At 47.7% G+C, this 15,573-nt stretch overlaps 2 protein-coding genes across 2 annotated transcripts in view; one reads left to right on the top strand and one right to left on the bottom strand.

Moving 5' to 3' along the window:
* Positions 1-8,867: 8,867 nt before the first annotated feature.
* Positions 8,868-15,353, top strand: Pkdrej (polycystin family receptor for egg jelly). The gene has a single exon (XM_051160144.1). It carries the CDS (start codon positions 8,868-8,870, stop codon positions 15,288-15,290), a length of 6,423 nt encoding a protein of 2,140 aa, XP_051016101.1. The 3' UTR covers positions 15,291-15,353.
* Ppara (peroxisome proliferator activated receptor alpha) overlaps positions 14,902-15,573 on the bottom strand; it is a 73,835-nt gene continuing 73,163 nt past the window's right edge. The window contains exons 9-10 of the transcript XR_007832196.1: positions 15,152-15,239; positions 14,902-15,049 (exon numbers count right to left, since the gene is read on the bottom strand). The gene's annotated coding sequence lies outside the window, so the exon portion shown is untranslated. The remainder of the gene's footprint in view (positions 15,050-15,151; positions 15,240-15,573) is intronic.

The following is a 15,573-nucleotide window of genomic DNA, read 5'->3' as shown; positions in this document are numbered from 1 at the left end:
ACCTTTACAAATAATTCTTACAACTCAACAGGAAAATGTCATACAGCCAGGTTAGAACTAGGCAAGGGAAGACAAAAGGAAACAAAAAACACCCTGAGGATTTGAATGAACATCTCCCCAAGAAGACACACACTTGGCTACTGGAGAGGTTGCAAGGTTCACAGTACTGTAGCTAAGTGAAAGAAGTCAGGCACAAGAGGATACATAGACACCACCACCATCACCACCACCACCACCACCATCATCATCATCATCATCATCAACATCAGGTATATATTTAACGTCCAGAATAACAGATCCCTAGAGACAGAAGACAGACTGCTGGAGGCCAGAGCGGGAAGAAATAATATACAACCACCACAGTTGCGGGGTTTTCTTTTTGAGTAACAAGGTTTTTGGCTGCAAAACCTCAAATTCCCACTTAACACCTGCAGCTTTCCCCTTCTGAGAATGGGTTGCTCTGTGTGGTTATTACTGTAGTAAAGACACTGTCATCATGAGTCAGGGTTTTTTTTTTTTTTTTTTTTTTTTTTTTTTTTTTTTTTTTTTTTTTGCCCCACCCTGTTGATTCCTGCATTGCAGTTGAATTCTCTTTTCCCTCTCATTCTCCACACTCTGCTGTGTCACGGTGAATTGTCATATTGGAGGAGAATCTGGAGGCTGTGAGGCTGGAGTGGGTCAGACCCCAAACCATCAGCATTCCTGCACAGCCAGGAGACCCCAACATGCCATGAACAAGCCAAGGGGCTGGGGGAGGTGGCTCGGAAGGAAAGGTGCTTGCATCCAAGCCAGATACCCTAAGTTTAACTCCTAGATTTTGACTCAGACAAGCTGTTCTCTGATCCACACATACATGCATTTGCCTGCCCCTCACATGCAAAACAAACAAATGTGTTAAAATTATATAAATAACAAAATATATATTAAAACAAGTTTTAAGGGGGCCAAAGAAGCCTCTATGGAGGCTAGTGATGGCCTGGGTCACCACTGCCATATTAAGAAACAATTTGTGAAGTGGCATCACAGGGCATCTTTGAGACCACCAGAGATGCAGACATGATGTGGCATCCCCCCATTCCTCACCCCATCTCCTCATTGAATAGCAGGGACTTCCTGAGGCCCTCTGGCCTGCACCGCTGGGCACACAAGCTGGTGTCTGATGGTGGCAGGACCTCTAAGGCATGAGCAGGAGAGGGCTGTGGCGGGAAGGACACTCTCCCAGTCGGTCAGAGTACACAGGCTGGTCATGTTTACTCTAGCCTTGACGTAGCCTTGAGCAGGAGTGTAGGCTGGCCACAACTCTGCAAACCCAGGGCTGAAGAATGTCTGGAAAAGGTCTGGTTAATTGAGGGACCCCAGGGAAGAAGGGGACCTTTGGAAAGTCCAAAAACCAGGCTCTCAGGGAGGAGCCAGGTTCAGGAATATGCAGCCCAATAGCAAGTGTCAGTATCACAGTCACAAAGTAGTGACTCTCCTGCCCCTCCTCCAATTCATTTCCACATTGGTTGACAGAGGTGACTTGAGGAACCAGCAATGGCCAGAATGGGGACAAGGAGAAATAAAGTGGAAGAAAGTCAGGGTTTTATTGCCTGTCAGTTACTAGGGGAAAAAACATACCAAGCACTTTTAATCTAAGGCTCAAAGTTTTATGCCTTTATCTTGGAGGCTCAAAGTCCAAATTTAGAGCAACAGCATTGCCAAGATCTTAGGACCTACTTTCAGGTTTCCAAATGGCCACAGAGAGTGAGGCAGGAAGAATCGTTTTTATAAGACCACCAACCTCATAATGGAGCCCCTTCATGTTGAATAAAAAACAGCTCCCACTTCAAAGGGAATAAGAGATGGTCTATTCTTGAGCCAAAAATGCACGACCATGACCCCAAACACAGACTTTAGGTTTTCAGAAAAGACATGTTCTTCTGTGCATGTGGTTACCTGAAATTGCACTTCCTAAACACAAAGAAAGGCATAAAGCAAGGCATTTGCCTAAAACATTAGTGGGGACCACAGGTAGGTGGGTTTGCAACACCACCACCACCACCACCACTACCAACAGCAACAACAAAGGAATCTTGTTGTAGGTTTCAGAATCCACCTGATCACATTCTTAGCTTTTGGACTGATGGAAGCAAGTGGTCTAGTGAGAGTACATCTTCCAGGTTTAAAGGATTTAGGGCAAACAAGGAACAGGCAATGCACTGGTCTCAAAGGAGATTTAAAATAGCTCTAGATAATTTGGCCCTTACCAATGTTTTAGCTCTCCATTACCAGCCAAGTTCAGTCATTTGGCCTATGGAATCTGTGTGAGTACAGGTGGGTGCACGCACAAAGGTCGATATCGGGTGTCTTATTCGGACACTTCCCACTTTGGTTTTTTGAGACAGGCTCTCACTGAACCAGGGACTCAGAGATCCAACTAGTCTAGCTGACCAGCAACCATGCTCCCAAACCCTGCCTCTGCCTCCCCAGCAGTGCTGTTGCAGGCATGCCACGCTGTGATGGTCTATGTAGGTGAATTGATGGCGCTCTAGTCCGTAAGCTTTCACAGCCATCTGCTCAGGCCCTGGCCTTGTAGAGTCTTTAGCAGACTCTATGGCAGTGTTTCTCAAAATGTGGGTAGCAGCCCCTTTGGGTTACATATCAGATATTTACACTATGATTCATAATAGTAGCGATATTCATAGCAATTGCTATGAAGTAGCAATGAGATAATTTTATTTTAAACTGAGGTACTGTGTTAATTGTTGCAGCATTAGGAAGGTTGAAAACCACTTATCTATGGTCTGTGTAGCTTTTCTGTTTTATTAGAATGTTTGCAATATTCAAGGCCTAACTACCTTCTCAATACTATGACACTGGTAGTGACTGGGGTATGAACACACAGGCCTTAAGAGGACAGAGACAGTCAGTCCAGGACACCTCTAAAGACCACATTTGACCAGGATCACCCAGGGGAAGCTAACAACCTGTGACTGTGATGCCAAAGCAGCAGTGTCCCCATGTCTGCCTGAGGCTGAGCCCTCTGCTACAGATTTCACCAGCATGGGACCAAAAGGGCAGTGGCATCAGCCTTTGTCAAGGCTTTGTGGTGACCTGCACTCAGATAGTGACATCGGCCCATGTTTTGACATTCCCATGCCTGCTTTATTGCTCTGAGGTTGCTGTCTTGCAATTCTTGTTTGTTTGTTTGCTTTTTGAGACAGGGTTTCTGTAACCTTGGCTCTCCTGGACTAGTTTTGTGGACCAGGCTGGCCTAGAACTCACAGCGATCAGCCTGCCTCTGCCTCCCGAGTGCTGGGATTAAAGGCATGAGCCACCGCCGCCTGGCTTTGTCTTGAAATTCCAAAGAAGAAACTTTGCATCTTCAATTCACACAGGACCCAATAATTATGAGTCTGGTTTTGCTGCCAGGCAATCCAGACAGAAGTGCTGTTTCCAGAAGCCTGCTCCTCTGCCACAAACCCAAAGCCAGTCAAAGTTGTATATGCCTAGGCTGCCCTTCCAACAGCAAAGGGTCTCCCTGCCCTCCCCTCTCTATCTGCCCATACCCCAACTCCCTGCCCCCACCACCCCGCTCCTTTCTGGACCTCTCCCGAGTGGCCTGCTTTCTTTACATCCTTCCTATGTAGGATCTATCTGCCAAGCAGCAGGGTGATGCCAGCAAAACAGGCATCAGAAAAGAGCCAGGCACGGTAGGTAGGGCATGCCTTTAATCTCAGCACTTGGGAGGCAGAGACACACAGATCTCTTTGTCACCACAAAGCCTTGACAAAGACCTGATACCACTCTCCTTTTGGTCGCATGCTGGTGAAATCTGTAGCAGAACTTACTTGGTCTACAGAGCAAGTTCTAGGACAGCCAAAGCTACATAGAAAAACCCTGTCTCAAAAAACAAACAAATAAGCCGGGCATGGTGGCGCACGCCTTTAATTCCAGCACTCGGGAGGCAGAGGCAAGGTGGATCGCTGTGAGTTCGAGGCCAGCCTGGACTACAAAGTGAGTCCAGGACAGTCAAGGCTACACAGAGAAACCCTGTCTTGAAAAACCAAAAAAGCAAAACAAAAAACAAACAAACAAAACAACCAAACCAAAACAAAAACCAACCCAACAAAAACAAACAGATAAAAAACAAGAGAGAGAGAGAGGGACAGAGACAGAGAGACAGAGATCAGAACAGGCCCCTTTCCCACAGAGCCCTAAGACAGACAGTGGTGTGGCCATGCCTTCCAGCTCACCTTTGCCCCTTTCTCCAGACTCACTGTCTCATTTGGTCCCTTCTTTCCATTATAAAGTTGTCCTGGTGCCCTGTGTGAAGCCTGTTCCCTCATTGCATGCAGGCCTGCTGCCTTGAATGGCACCTCCTCAGAGAGGCCCCTCAGTCCTCAGGCTCTCCAGCTTAGTTTGCTTCACACCGCTCCTCACAGTTGAACTCAATCACGTTGTGTCTTGGCCTTAATCTTTTTTTTTTTTTTTCAAATTCTAGATCTTGCTTTATTTGTCTGTAGTGGTAGTGAATTCACATTTTATGGCCTGGTTATCACACAAACTGTATTTTAGATATTAAGACACATTTTTAAAAAACTAGGCTTGTTTATTTTGCTTTCTGTGTGTGTGTTGTTTATGTGCGTACACCATGTGTGTGCTTAGGTAAGCCTATGGAGGTCACAAGAGGGCATCAGATCCCCTGGGAACTGGAGTTACAGATGGCTGTGAATCACCACGTGGGTGCTGAGACTCAAACCAAGGCTCTCTGGAGGAACAAGTGTTCTTGCCTGAGGAGCCATCTCTCTAGCCCCTGTTTATTTTGTATTTTTCCCCAGAGGTGTGTACATTTGTATGCATGTTTATGTGCATGCATGTTTATGTGCACGCATGTGAATGTGAGGGCAACCTAGAATGCCGTGCTCAGGAACACCATCTCCCTCCTCTGAGGAAGGGGAGGCCTGGAGCTCACAATTAGGCTGGGCAGCTTGATAAGAAAGCCCCATTGTCCTCGTGACTCCACTTCCCCAGTTCCAGGATTACAAGCAGGAACCACTGCACCTTGACAATGGGTTAGAGATTCTTTTTGTTGTTGTTTTGTTTTGTTTTATTGAGACAGGGTTTCTCTGTGTAGCCTTGGCTGTTTTGGACTCGCTTTGTAGACCAGTCTGGCCTCGAACTCACAGCGATCTGCCTGCCTCTGCCTCCCCAGTGCTGGGATTAAAGGCGTGTGCCACCTCGCCTGGCTATGTTAGAGATTCTTAATAGTTAAACAATGGCGCAGTGAAGAGTGTGACAACAGCCTCCAATTGCTTAAGACTAGTTTCAATACCAAAATTCCTTCTGTAAAGCAAGTGACTTGCCAAATGCTTTCCAGAAACAATTCAAGCAAGAGCTCCTGCCTAATGGACAAACCACACTCACAAATTTCCATCTCTGTTTATCCCTGGGCACTTAGGTCCTGTGTGTGTACTTCTTATGAAGCAGAGTTGGCTTCTGGCTTTGGACATAGTTCACATATTGTCTCTCTCTCTCTCTTTTTATTTTTAGATAGGGTTTATCTGTGTAGCCTTGACTATGCTGTACTTGCTTTGTAGACTAGACTGGCCTCAAATTCACAGCGATCTGCTTGCCTCTGCCTCCCGAGTGCTGGGATTAAAGGTGTGTGCCACCACAGCCCGGCTTCTCATTTTTACTGTCTTTTGTGGCAAACAAGTTTTATCTTTTGTGGCAAGCAAGTGGTAATCAAACATGCCACATTCCAGAAGAGCATATAATATTTAAATTATCACCTTCATCAATTCAGAATGTCTAGCTTACCACTGGGCAGTGGTGGGCGCATGCCTTTAATCCCAGCACTCAGGAGGCAAGAGGCAGGTAGATCACTGTGAGTTGGAGACCAGCCAGGTCTACAAAGCGAGTCCAGGATAGCCAAGACTACACAGAGAAACCCTGTCTCGAAAAACCAAAACAAACAAAAAACCAAAACCAACCAACCAACCAACCAAAAACCAGAATGTCTAATTTACCAAAAAATGTCCCATTATATGGCCAATAAGCAAGCAGCGGTCTACATTAGTGAATTAAGTGGATTGCCTTGCCAATTTTTCCAGGATGAACTTTTCTATTGTAAGTCAAAATGCCCACATGCCGAGCTTTGGCAGCATGATCCAGCTCATGACGTTGTTCCCTAAACCTGTTGGGAGCGATCATGAACCAACAGCGAGTCACCTCACCCCACCCCCACGGCACCTTCACTGCTCTACACAGGTGTTCTAGTCCATGCAACTCCCCAGCACTTGGGAAGCGGAGGCAGAAGGACCCAGTGCTCAATGGCCTGATTAATTTTGCTCACCCTCCTTGTCATGGAAACTCCCCCTGAGACTCGGGACCAAGGAGAATACTGCTGCCCAAAGGTTCCTTGAGAGGCTGTCCAATTAATGGAACATGCAAAAGAAAAGAGTAGGCCAGTGAGATAGCTCAGTGGCTAAAGTGCCTATTACCCGCCTGACAACCTGAGTTTGACTTCCCGGACACATATGGTGGAAAGAGAGAACTGACTCCTGCATGTTGTCCTATACCCCTAATATACACATGGTGTTAATGTAGTCACACGTACACAAATAAATCATGCAGGGAAGAAAAGGACAAACATGATACTTCTCAAAAGTGGCAATAGATGGTGATGGTTCTAAAACTTCAACTGAAAGCCAACAGCAGCTGAGGGCACAGAGAAACCAACCTCCTCCAGCCCAGTGCAAGCAGATGCAAGAGACACCCACGTAAGAAGTGAGCACAATTGGCTTTGTTGGCTGCACAGATAAAACAGACTCCATACGAAAGCTTGTTACCACATAGACACATTCCATAGTGACACGAGGGGCAACCTATGAGGAAGACGTCAACCCAAAGACACATATACTCACCAACGGAGTCCCAAAGACACGGTGGGAAACGCCAGAGGGAAAGTGTGGTACAGAAATTTGCACTTCCAAGGTAGGGGACTGACTTCACCTGGAAATTACAGTGCTGACCAAAACCTCGGGAAGGACACAGAAGAAGGGAGTATCACATATCAATCGCCTCCATTGATCAGCCTCCCTAAATTGTGATATTATAATTTAAGTTGGGCCTGGTAGAGCAAGCCAGCTACTCAGCAGGCTAAGGTAGGCATATCACAGGTTCAAGGCCAGCCCGAGGAACTTATCAAGACCCTGTCTCAAAATTTAAAAGGGGTTGGTTTTAAGAGCTCAGTGGTAGATGGCCTGGGGAGCATGTAGGAGGCCCTAGGATCAACCCAACAACAGGACACATCTTCCTTTTAAGTTCACATGCGACATATACCAAGAGGGGCCCCAGGGTGGCCTTAAGGCAATTCATAAACACAAAAGACTAAAAAAAAAAAAAAAAAAAAAATCATTCTGGATCAACTCTCTGATCATTGTGGAGTTAATTAGAAATCAATAGACACAAGGTTTCTACAGAAATTCCGAATTTTGCAACTAACAACACCCTTTGGAGTATCTTATGGGTGCGAATAAAACACTAGCAGAATTCAAAATAATTTAACGGAAAGGTGACCAAAAATACAATAAGCACGTAGGATGTACTTAAATACTGTAGAGAATTTATATATATATATATACATATATATATACATATATATACATATATACACATACATATATTTACATATACAGGAGGAGGAAGAGGAACAGGAGGAGGAGAAAGAAGAGGAGGAGGAGAAAAAGAAGAAAAGAAGAAGAAGAAGAAGAAGAAGAAGAAGAAGAAGAAGAAGAAGAAGAAGAGATGTCTTCTCACCAGTGAACCAAGGTTTCACATTAGGTACAGCCCTTGAGTATCATTCCTCTAGGCTTCATCTCCAGTAACCTTTCCCTTCCTAAAATAACCAAATAGTTATTTTTAGCTAGGTGTGGTAGTACATCCTGCTATCCAGCACTGAGGAGGCTGAGGCAGAAGGATCTCCAGTTGGTTCCTGGGAAGACACTGTCTAAAACAAGCAAGCAAGCAAGCAAGCAAGCAAGCAAACAAGCAGTGCATTTAAAAGTGGAAGGAAGAAAAACAAAACAAAACAACCCCCCCACAAACAAACAAACAAACAAACAAACACAAACACACACACACAAAACAAAAAACAAAAGCAGCCAAGTGTCAGATGTCCCCAGGCGGGGCTGAGACCCTGGCAAGGCCCTCCTGGTTTTATTATTTTGGAACTGGTTTTTCCCGTGTGAGAGGAATTGCTGCTAAGAAGCTTTCTTGGTGTATTAAGTTTTAAAAAGAATAAAAGAGGTGGGGGTGGGGAGCAAGATTAACTTCATTTAGCAAACCCTGATCCTGGAGCCTACACCACTGTGGGAAGAAAGGTGGCAGAAGTGGTCTTGAGGCCTGCTGCTTCGCAGGGAATAGAGCACCTGCCTTTCTAGAGACGCTATTGTCCTTACTGCCCAGTGCCTTTTGATCCACCTCGATCCAGCTGCTCTACGGTCCTTCTTGGTCCTGAGACTCCCAGAGACCCACTTCCCCTAGAAACCCACTGTTCTGTGACATCCCACGAGGCAGTTCTGTGATTGTCCTTGGTCCTGAGACCCTTGAGGACCGTGAGACCGCTCCTGGGAACTCATTGCCCTTTGGGACCCAACGTTCCTGGGAACACAGTGTCCTTGAAATTCCTTAGCCCTAGGAACCCGCTGCCTCTGGGAACCCACATGCGGGGTAAACCGTCTTATTCTGGACTGGCGATGCGCGCTACCCTTGCCCCGAGGCCAGCTCCTAGCCCAGCCCCTCCCTGTGCGCTCGCGGCCCCGACCCAGCCTCACGGCCGGCGGCCGTTGCGCCCCGCAACCCCACAGCTCTTGCGGGGAGCCATGTGGCCGGGCCCCGCGCTGCTGCTCCTAGACCTGGGCCTGGGCCTGGGTCTGGGTCTGGGCAGCCAGCCCGCATCCCTTGGCCCTCGCGGGTTGCCAGGCGTGCTCAGGGGCGCTCCGAGATCGGGGCAGGGCGCAGAGAGCAGCGTCCAGGGCAGTGGCACCGGTGGCCTATCCTCGCGCACAGCCCCGCGCCGCGCCGCCGGCCAAGCGCTGCCTCGTAAGTGTCCCACTGGTGCAGCCGCGCGGGTCCTCCTGAAAGTCAATTCCTCGGACCCCGCAGCCACCACCGCCATGGTGTCTTGCCAGATGGCCACCTGTACCATGCAGCGGGTGAAGATCAACAGGAATGACCAGACCGGTCCTCTTATCCTGAGCAGGAACGAGGAAGTCACCCTCAATGTCACTATGCTCTGGGACTGCCCCGAAGCCATGGTCATTCGCAAGAGGTGGCTGTACTTTTTTGTGGCCTCTGTGAACGACACGCCGGACTGGAACCGACCTGTGAGCCTGCCACAGGTACAGGTGACTAAGTTTTCCTCGATCCACATCCCCAAATCTGCCCTGCCTTACGGGGTGTATGTGTTTAACTTCACGCTGTCCATCATCAGGTGGGACCCCACCTTGCCCCCGCTGACAGACTCAGATAACATCTATATTTGGGTTAAAAAACGCTCCCTGATGGCTGTTCTTCCTGGAGCCGCCAATGTGGCGGTGAATTTCTCCGAGGAACTGATTCTGAATGGAAGCACGTCCTATGACCCTGAGGCGGACAATCCCACAGAGGGACTCCAGTTTTTCTGGTACTGTACCACAAATCCAAGATACTATGGTGACAACTACGTATTAGTGACCAACCGGGATGTCTGTCACCCAGAGCAGGATACACTAGACTGGCCTTGGGCAGTGGGTCCTGTACTAACCATTCCACCAGAAACTCTTAGGGGCAATGCCGTGTATTACTTCAGAATGGTCGTACGTAAACAAAACAGAACTGTGTTTTCCGATAAAACTGTACGGGTGATCAAAGGCCTTCCCCCTAAGGCGCGCATTTTATGCATTGAAAATTGTGACCCCACTTTAGTCGTGTCAGATAGATTCTCTCTGTTTCTGGATTGCACAGGTTGTACCAGCCAGGATTTTTATAGATGGTCCATTTTGTCTCGTTCAGGTCATGAAGTAATGTTTGACTGGGCAGGGCAAACTGTCACCAGGAGGAATGGGGCTTATTTGTCTATAAAAGCTTTTGCCTTTAGGAGTTTTTTGGAAAACGGGTTTTGGGTTTCTCTGGATCTAATATCTTGGAGTGGTGCAACCATGAATTTGAAACATCCCTTTGTCATTAACCACGGCCCTCAAATTGGCAAATGCACGATTAACCCAGCGAAAGGGATTTCGATGGTCACTCAATTTGTTGTTGAATGTCGTGATTTTAAGGATAAGAATCTCCCCCTTACGTATAAAATAATAGTAGCTGAGTTGGACAGCATTGGTGAAATCAGCTCAGTAGAGGAGACTACACTGGGGACCATAGCGTATTTAGGGACACAGTCTACAACACCTGCTTTCTTTCTCCCTGCTGGTATGGTGGCAAATCACTACAATGTGAGGCTGTATGCTCAGGTCTACAACACACTAGGGACTTTTTCTCAAGTGACTTTGCAAGCCACTGTACAGGTGCCAACTGTCAGGGACTCTTCGAAGAAAGTTTTAGAACAGCTGCTCAACTTCACCACGGAACCGGCATCACCACTGTCTACTTCGCTTCGAAGGCAGGACTGGTTACCGGCAGGCTACCTACTGTATGTGGTGGCTTCCGTCTTGAATAACATAAAAGGGGAGCTCGATCTCCAAGGTGATAGAGTCCGTCTCCTGGAGCACCTCGTCAACCAGTCTTTTGTGCCAGCTGTGAGCACGCTGGAGGAGATTTGCCAGGTGGTGATGGTGATTGCCAAACTAACCCAGAAAGCCTCTGACTTCAGTCCGTCGGTTTCGGTGGATGCCACGTTACGACTGTGGCAAGCAAACCAAGCCCTGCAAGCGTACCAGCGCAAAAACAAGCACTCGCACTCCCGGCAGATTGAAATTGTGGGCACTGGCATCCTAACTGGCCTGTCTAACATTCTTAAGCTGACTAACCCTTACCGCGTGTTCAAGGACCCTTTCTTTGTAATAGAATCTCTATCAGACACAATACTGGCTAACAAGGTGCCGGAAAGCAAAACCACTGTACTGAGGACCAGCAACTTCAACATGTACGTGGAGAAGGTTGAAAACTGGAATGTTTTTAAGGCCTTCAGAAATGAGACACGCTGCCCAAACTGCCTCCGTGCAACACTGAACGCAAGCAGGGTTCCTGGGCTATCATCAAAAGGTCCGGTTTCTATGATGTTCTGTGAGTTCACAGATGACCCCTTTCCTTGGTTGACTTACCCAGAAAACGTTTCTGCAGATGTGGTTGCGTTCAGAATGACAGGAGCCACAGATAGAGATAACACCATAGAGATCACACCGGACGCAGCAGATGTGTATCTGGTCAGGAAAGATCTGGCCTTTTCAAGTTTTAGCCTTATGATGGGGCCAGGCATTGAAAGTGCTGGGCTCTCGAAGATGACAACAGGTGGAATTAGCTTTGAGGTGGACAGCAGAGGGACTGGGGAGGTACTGGTTCACATTGTCACAAACGTGACCGTGTTGTTCAAGGCCTTGATATACGCGGATAGCCAGGTCACTCCCACCAATCTGGTGGCCGTCTTCCTCGTACCTCATGAAGTCCCTCCCACTGCCACGTGGAGTGGCCTGTTTGACCCGACCTGTCCAGTCAAGGAGGCCCGTGTGGTTTGTCTGTCGTCATCCCTGCTTCGAACCATAGCTCAGCGCAACCATTCATTAAAATATAACATATCCGTGGTCCTGCAGGCATCTCGTTTTGTCTTTAAGGTCACTAACAAGCTGGTGAGAATTGCTCTATTCATGGTCTACTGTTTGGATATGTATGGGATCCAGAGTGAGTGGCGAGAAGGTGCCTGTGTTTTGGGCGAGAGGACCACGTGGCAGACAGTCCACTGCATCTGCAGGAACACGGGGCGGAGACGGCGGCAGCTGCCTTCTATGGAGCTGGCCTACCTTCATCTACGTACCCGCTTTGTGACTGCTAAGGTGATTGTGATCCCCAACCCTGTGGATCTGAGGCTGAAGGTCATTAGCAGCCTTCACCAAAACCCTGTGACCTTCCTGGCTGTGCTTTTCATTACGGTGCTATATGTTATTCTGGCTTTCTGGGCTTTGCACAGGGATGTGATGGATCAGTATCTTCGGGACCATGTGGTAATACTGACTGACAATGATCCCTTTGATAACATATGCTACCTGGTAACCATCTTTACTGGGAGTCGCTGGGGGTCTGGAACTAGAGCCAATGTGTTTATCCAGCTTATGGGAGCAGAGAGTACCAGTGACGTGCACTGTTTAAGCCATCCATACTTTAGAACTCTCTACCGGGGAAGCATTAACACTTTCCTCCTAACGACAAAAAACGACTTGGGGGACATCCATTCCATCCGTGTGTGGCACGACAACGAAGGCAAAACGCCTAGCTGGTACTTAAGTCGAATCAAAGTAGAAAATCTCTTCAGCAGACGCATTTGGCTGTTTGTGTGTCGAAAGTGGCTCTCTGTGGACACCACTTTGGATGCGACCTTTTCTGTCACCAGCCCAGATGAGCCCCTGAGAAGGAAAGATTTCTTCCTGATTGACCTGAGTCATAAGCTTGGGAAAAACCACATGTGGTTCTCCGTTTTCACCGATGTTGTCCCCAAACCATACAACAGGCTCCAGAGGCTGTCCTGCTGCTTGGCCATGTTGCTAAGCTCTCTTGTTTGTAATATCATGTTTTTTAATCTGAACAGAAAAGAGCAAACTGAGTCCAGAGAGGGCCGCATCATCAGGTCAATGATGATAGGAATTGAAAGTGTCTTAATCACAATCCCCGTGCAATTATTGATAACTTTTTTCTTCACCTATTCCCAGAAGAAGCCTCAAGTGAGTCTAGATGAAGTGGCACCTCAGAAGCACCCTCTGATGTCAGAGGAAAGTCTGTTCTGGAAACAGCGATTGGACAAATGGCATGAGTATGAAATGAAGGCGTTGCCCAATAAAGCTTCCAAGTCCACCTCTGCTTCCAGGGAGAAACCTTTAAAGAAAGGACAAACTTCACAGACGAGTAAGAAAGCAGGCAGCAATGCCCCAGATACCCAAAAGTCCAATAAAAACTTCAGTAACAGTAACCTAGACAACAGTGAAGATGTCTCTCCGAAAGACTCCTCTACTCAGCTGGATACCACCCAGCCAGTTAAAAATAAGACCCAGATTATGCTGCCCAGGTGGTGTGTTTATATAGCCTGGTTTTTGGTGTTTGCCACGTCAGGCGTGTCGTCGTTCTTTATTATATTTTATGGCCTGACTTACGGTTACGACAAGTCAGTAGAGTGGCTCTTAGCATCTTTCTGCTCTTTCTGTCAGTCTGTGTTCCTCGTACAGCCGTGCAAGATTCTACTGAGGTCGGGCACCAGGACAAAAAATCCCAAGTATTGTAAGAACCTCTCGTGGTCCAGCAAGTACCATTACACAGAAATCAGGCTGCAGGAGACGAAGATGACTCCAGAGGAGATGCAGCAGCTCCATGAGGACATGGACTACATCCGGGGCTCGAGCATATACCAGCCCATCACCGAGGACAGACTCCAAATACTCCGGCGGAAGAATAGGGTCAAGAGGCGGTCCCTCTTGTTCCTGAGCTACCTTGGGACCCATGTCATATTCCTAACCTTTCTCCTGTTGTTCATTGTCTCACTGCGCCATAATGACAGTTTCTACTACAACCAGTTTATTCGCCACCAGCTCTCCGTGAATCTTGCCACCGTGGTGAAGTTGGAAGATGTCTACACATGGCTCGACAGCGTGCTCCTGCCTTTGTTACACAATGACCTGAACCCAACATTCCTCCCAGGCAGCTCATCCAAAATCCTTGGCCTTCCACTCATGAGGCAAGTGAGGGCCAAACCTAGCACCAAAACGTGCCCGCTGGCCAAGAAGTTTGTACAGAGCAGCATCTCGGGAGAAATCCGTTGTCACCCACAGTATGGCATTGACCCAGAAGACACAAGACAGTATTCCAGTGTTTGGAATAAGGCTGGCAAGCGATCTACAGACAAAACCAGCAATGGGTTTACTTATAAGCCTCCAGAAAAGAAATGGGTGTATTATTCCTACGGAGTACTAAACACCTATGGATCTGGAGGGTACGCATTCTACTTCTTTCCAAAACAGCAGATGTTTAATTCCACCCTGAGGCTCAAGGAACTTGAGGGGAAGAATTGGCTTGATGAGATGACATGGGCTGTGATTGTGGAATTAAGCACTCTGAATCCAGACACCAGTCTGATATGTAGCATTTCGGTTGTATTCGAAGTCTCTCCCTTAGGGGTTGTCAACTCCAGCCTCTCTGTGTACTCTTTCTCACTGGCTGACTTCAACAGACAGACTTCCGCTGAAATATACCTCTACGCGGGCATTCTCATATTCTTCTTTGCCTACGTTGTGGACGAGGGCTACATCATCTTGCACGAGAGAGCTTCCTACTTAAGGAGCGTGTACAACACGCTCAACTTCGCTCTGAAGTGCATGTTTGCTTTGTTGATAGTTCTGTTCTCGCGGAAGCACCTCCTGGCCACCAGAATGGTCCGGCTTTACCTAACTGACCCCGAAGCTTTCGTCCCCTTCCATGCTGTCTCTCGGATTGATCACTTCATGAGGATCACCTTGGCCTTTCTGTTATTTCTGACCATACTGAAGACTCTCAGGTATTCCAGGTTCTTCTACGATGTACGCCTGGCTCAGAAGGCCATCCTGGCTGCCCTTCCTGGCATCTGCCACATGGCTTTGGTAGTATCTATGTATTCCTTCATGTATGTAGCTTTTGGGTATCTGGTGTTCGGTCAGCACGAATGGAATTACAGCAACATGATTCATGCCACCCAAACCATTTTCTCCTACTGCGTGTCAGCCTTTCAGAACACGGAATTTTCCAGCAACAAGGTTCTCGGGGTCCTGTTTCTGTCGTCTTTTATGTTGGTGATGCTCTGCATCTTCATCAACTTGTTCCAGGCAGTGATTTTGTCTGCCTATGACAAGATGAAGCAGCCTGTGTACGAGGAGCCTTCAGATGAGGCAGAGGCCATAACTTATCTGTGTGACAAGCTAAGATCTGGGTTTGACTTTCTTACCTTCCGATCCAGGGACAAAGACCAATCCGACTTCTTCGTTGACATGTTGTATGGGCAGCCAGAGAAGAACAGCCGCCGGTTCCTGGGGCTGAAAACCAGAAACATCAAAGGGAAGAAAATGATTTACCTTGTTGTCTGATTGGTGATGGTCAGAAGGGCCCATAAGCAATGGTGTCCTCAAACATGGCGTACGTTTGTCAAGGGGGCTGAAGGGTACCCGACGGCTCAGTCGTGCATGCACATCTCCACATCTGATGTGTCCCCACTCTGGGCCCCGCTCTTTAGAGCAAGAACATATGATCAGGGCAGAGTATGAAGGAGAGAAGAGGACAGCAAGGTGGAATTCCCTCCGGATGGGAACCTGTGACTTCCGGTTCAGAGGCAGTTCTCCTTCCTGTGGGAGCCTGCAGCAGCGTGGAAGA

Source organism: Acomys russatus, chromosome 17 (genome assembly GCF_903995435.1).
Source record: "Acomys russatus chromosome 17, mAcoRus1.1, whole genome shotgun sequence".
Classification (NCBI taxonomy): Eukaryota; Metazoa; Chordata; class Mammalia; order Rodentia; family Muridae; genus Acomys; species Acomys russatus.
Note: the sequence above shows the minus strand (reverse complement) of the source record. Positions and strands in the feature narration are given on the sequence as shown.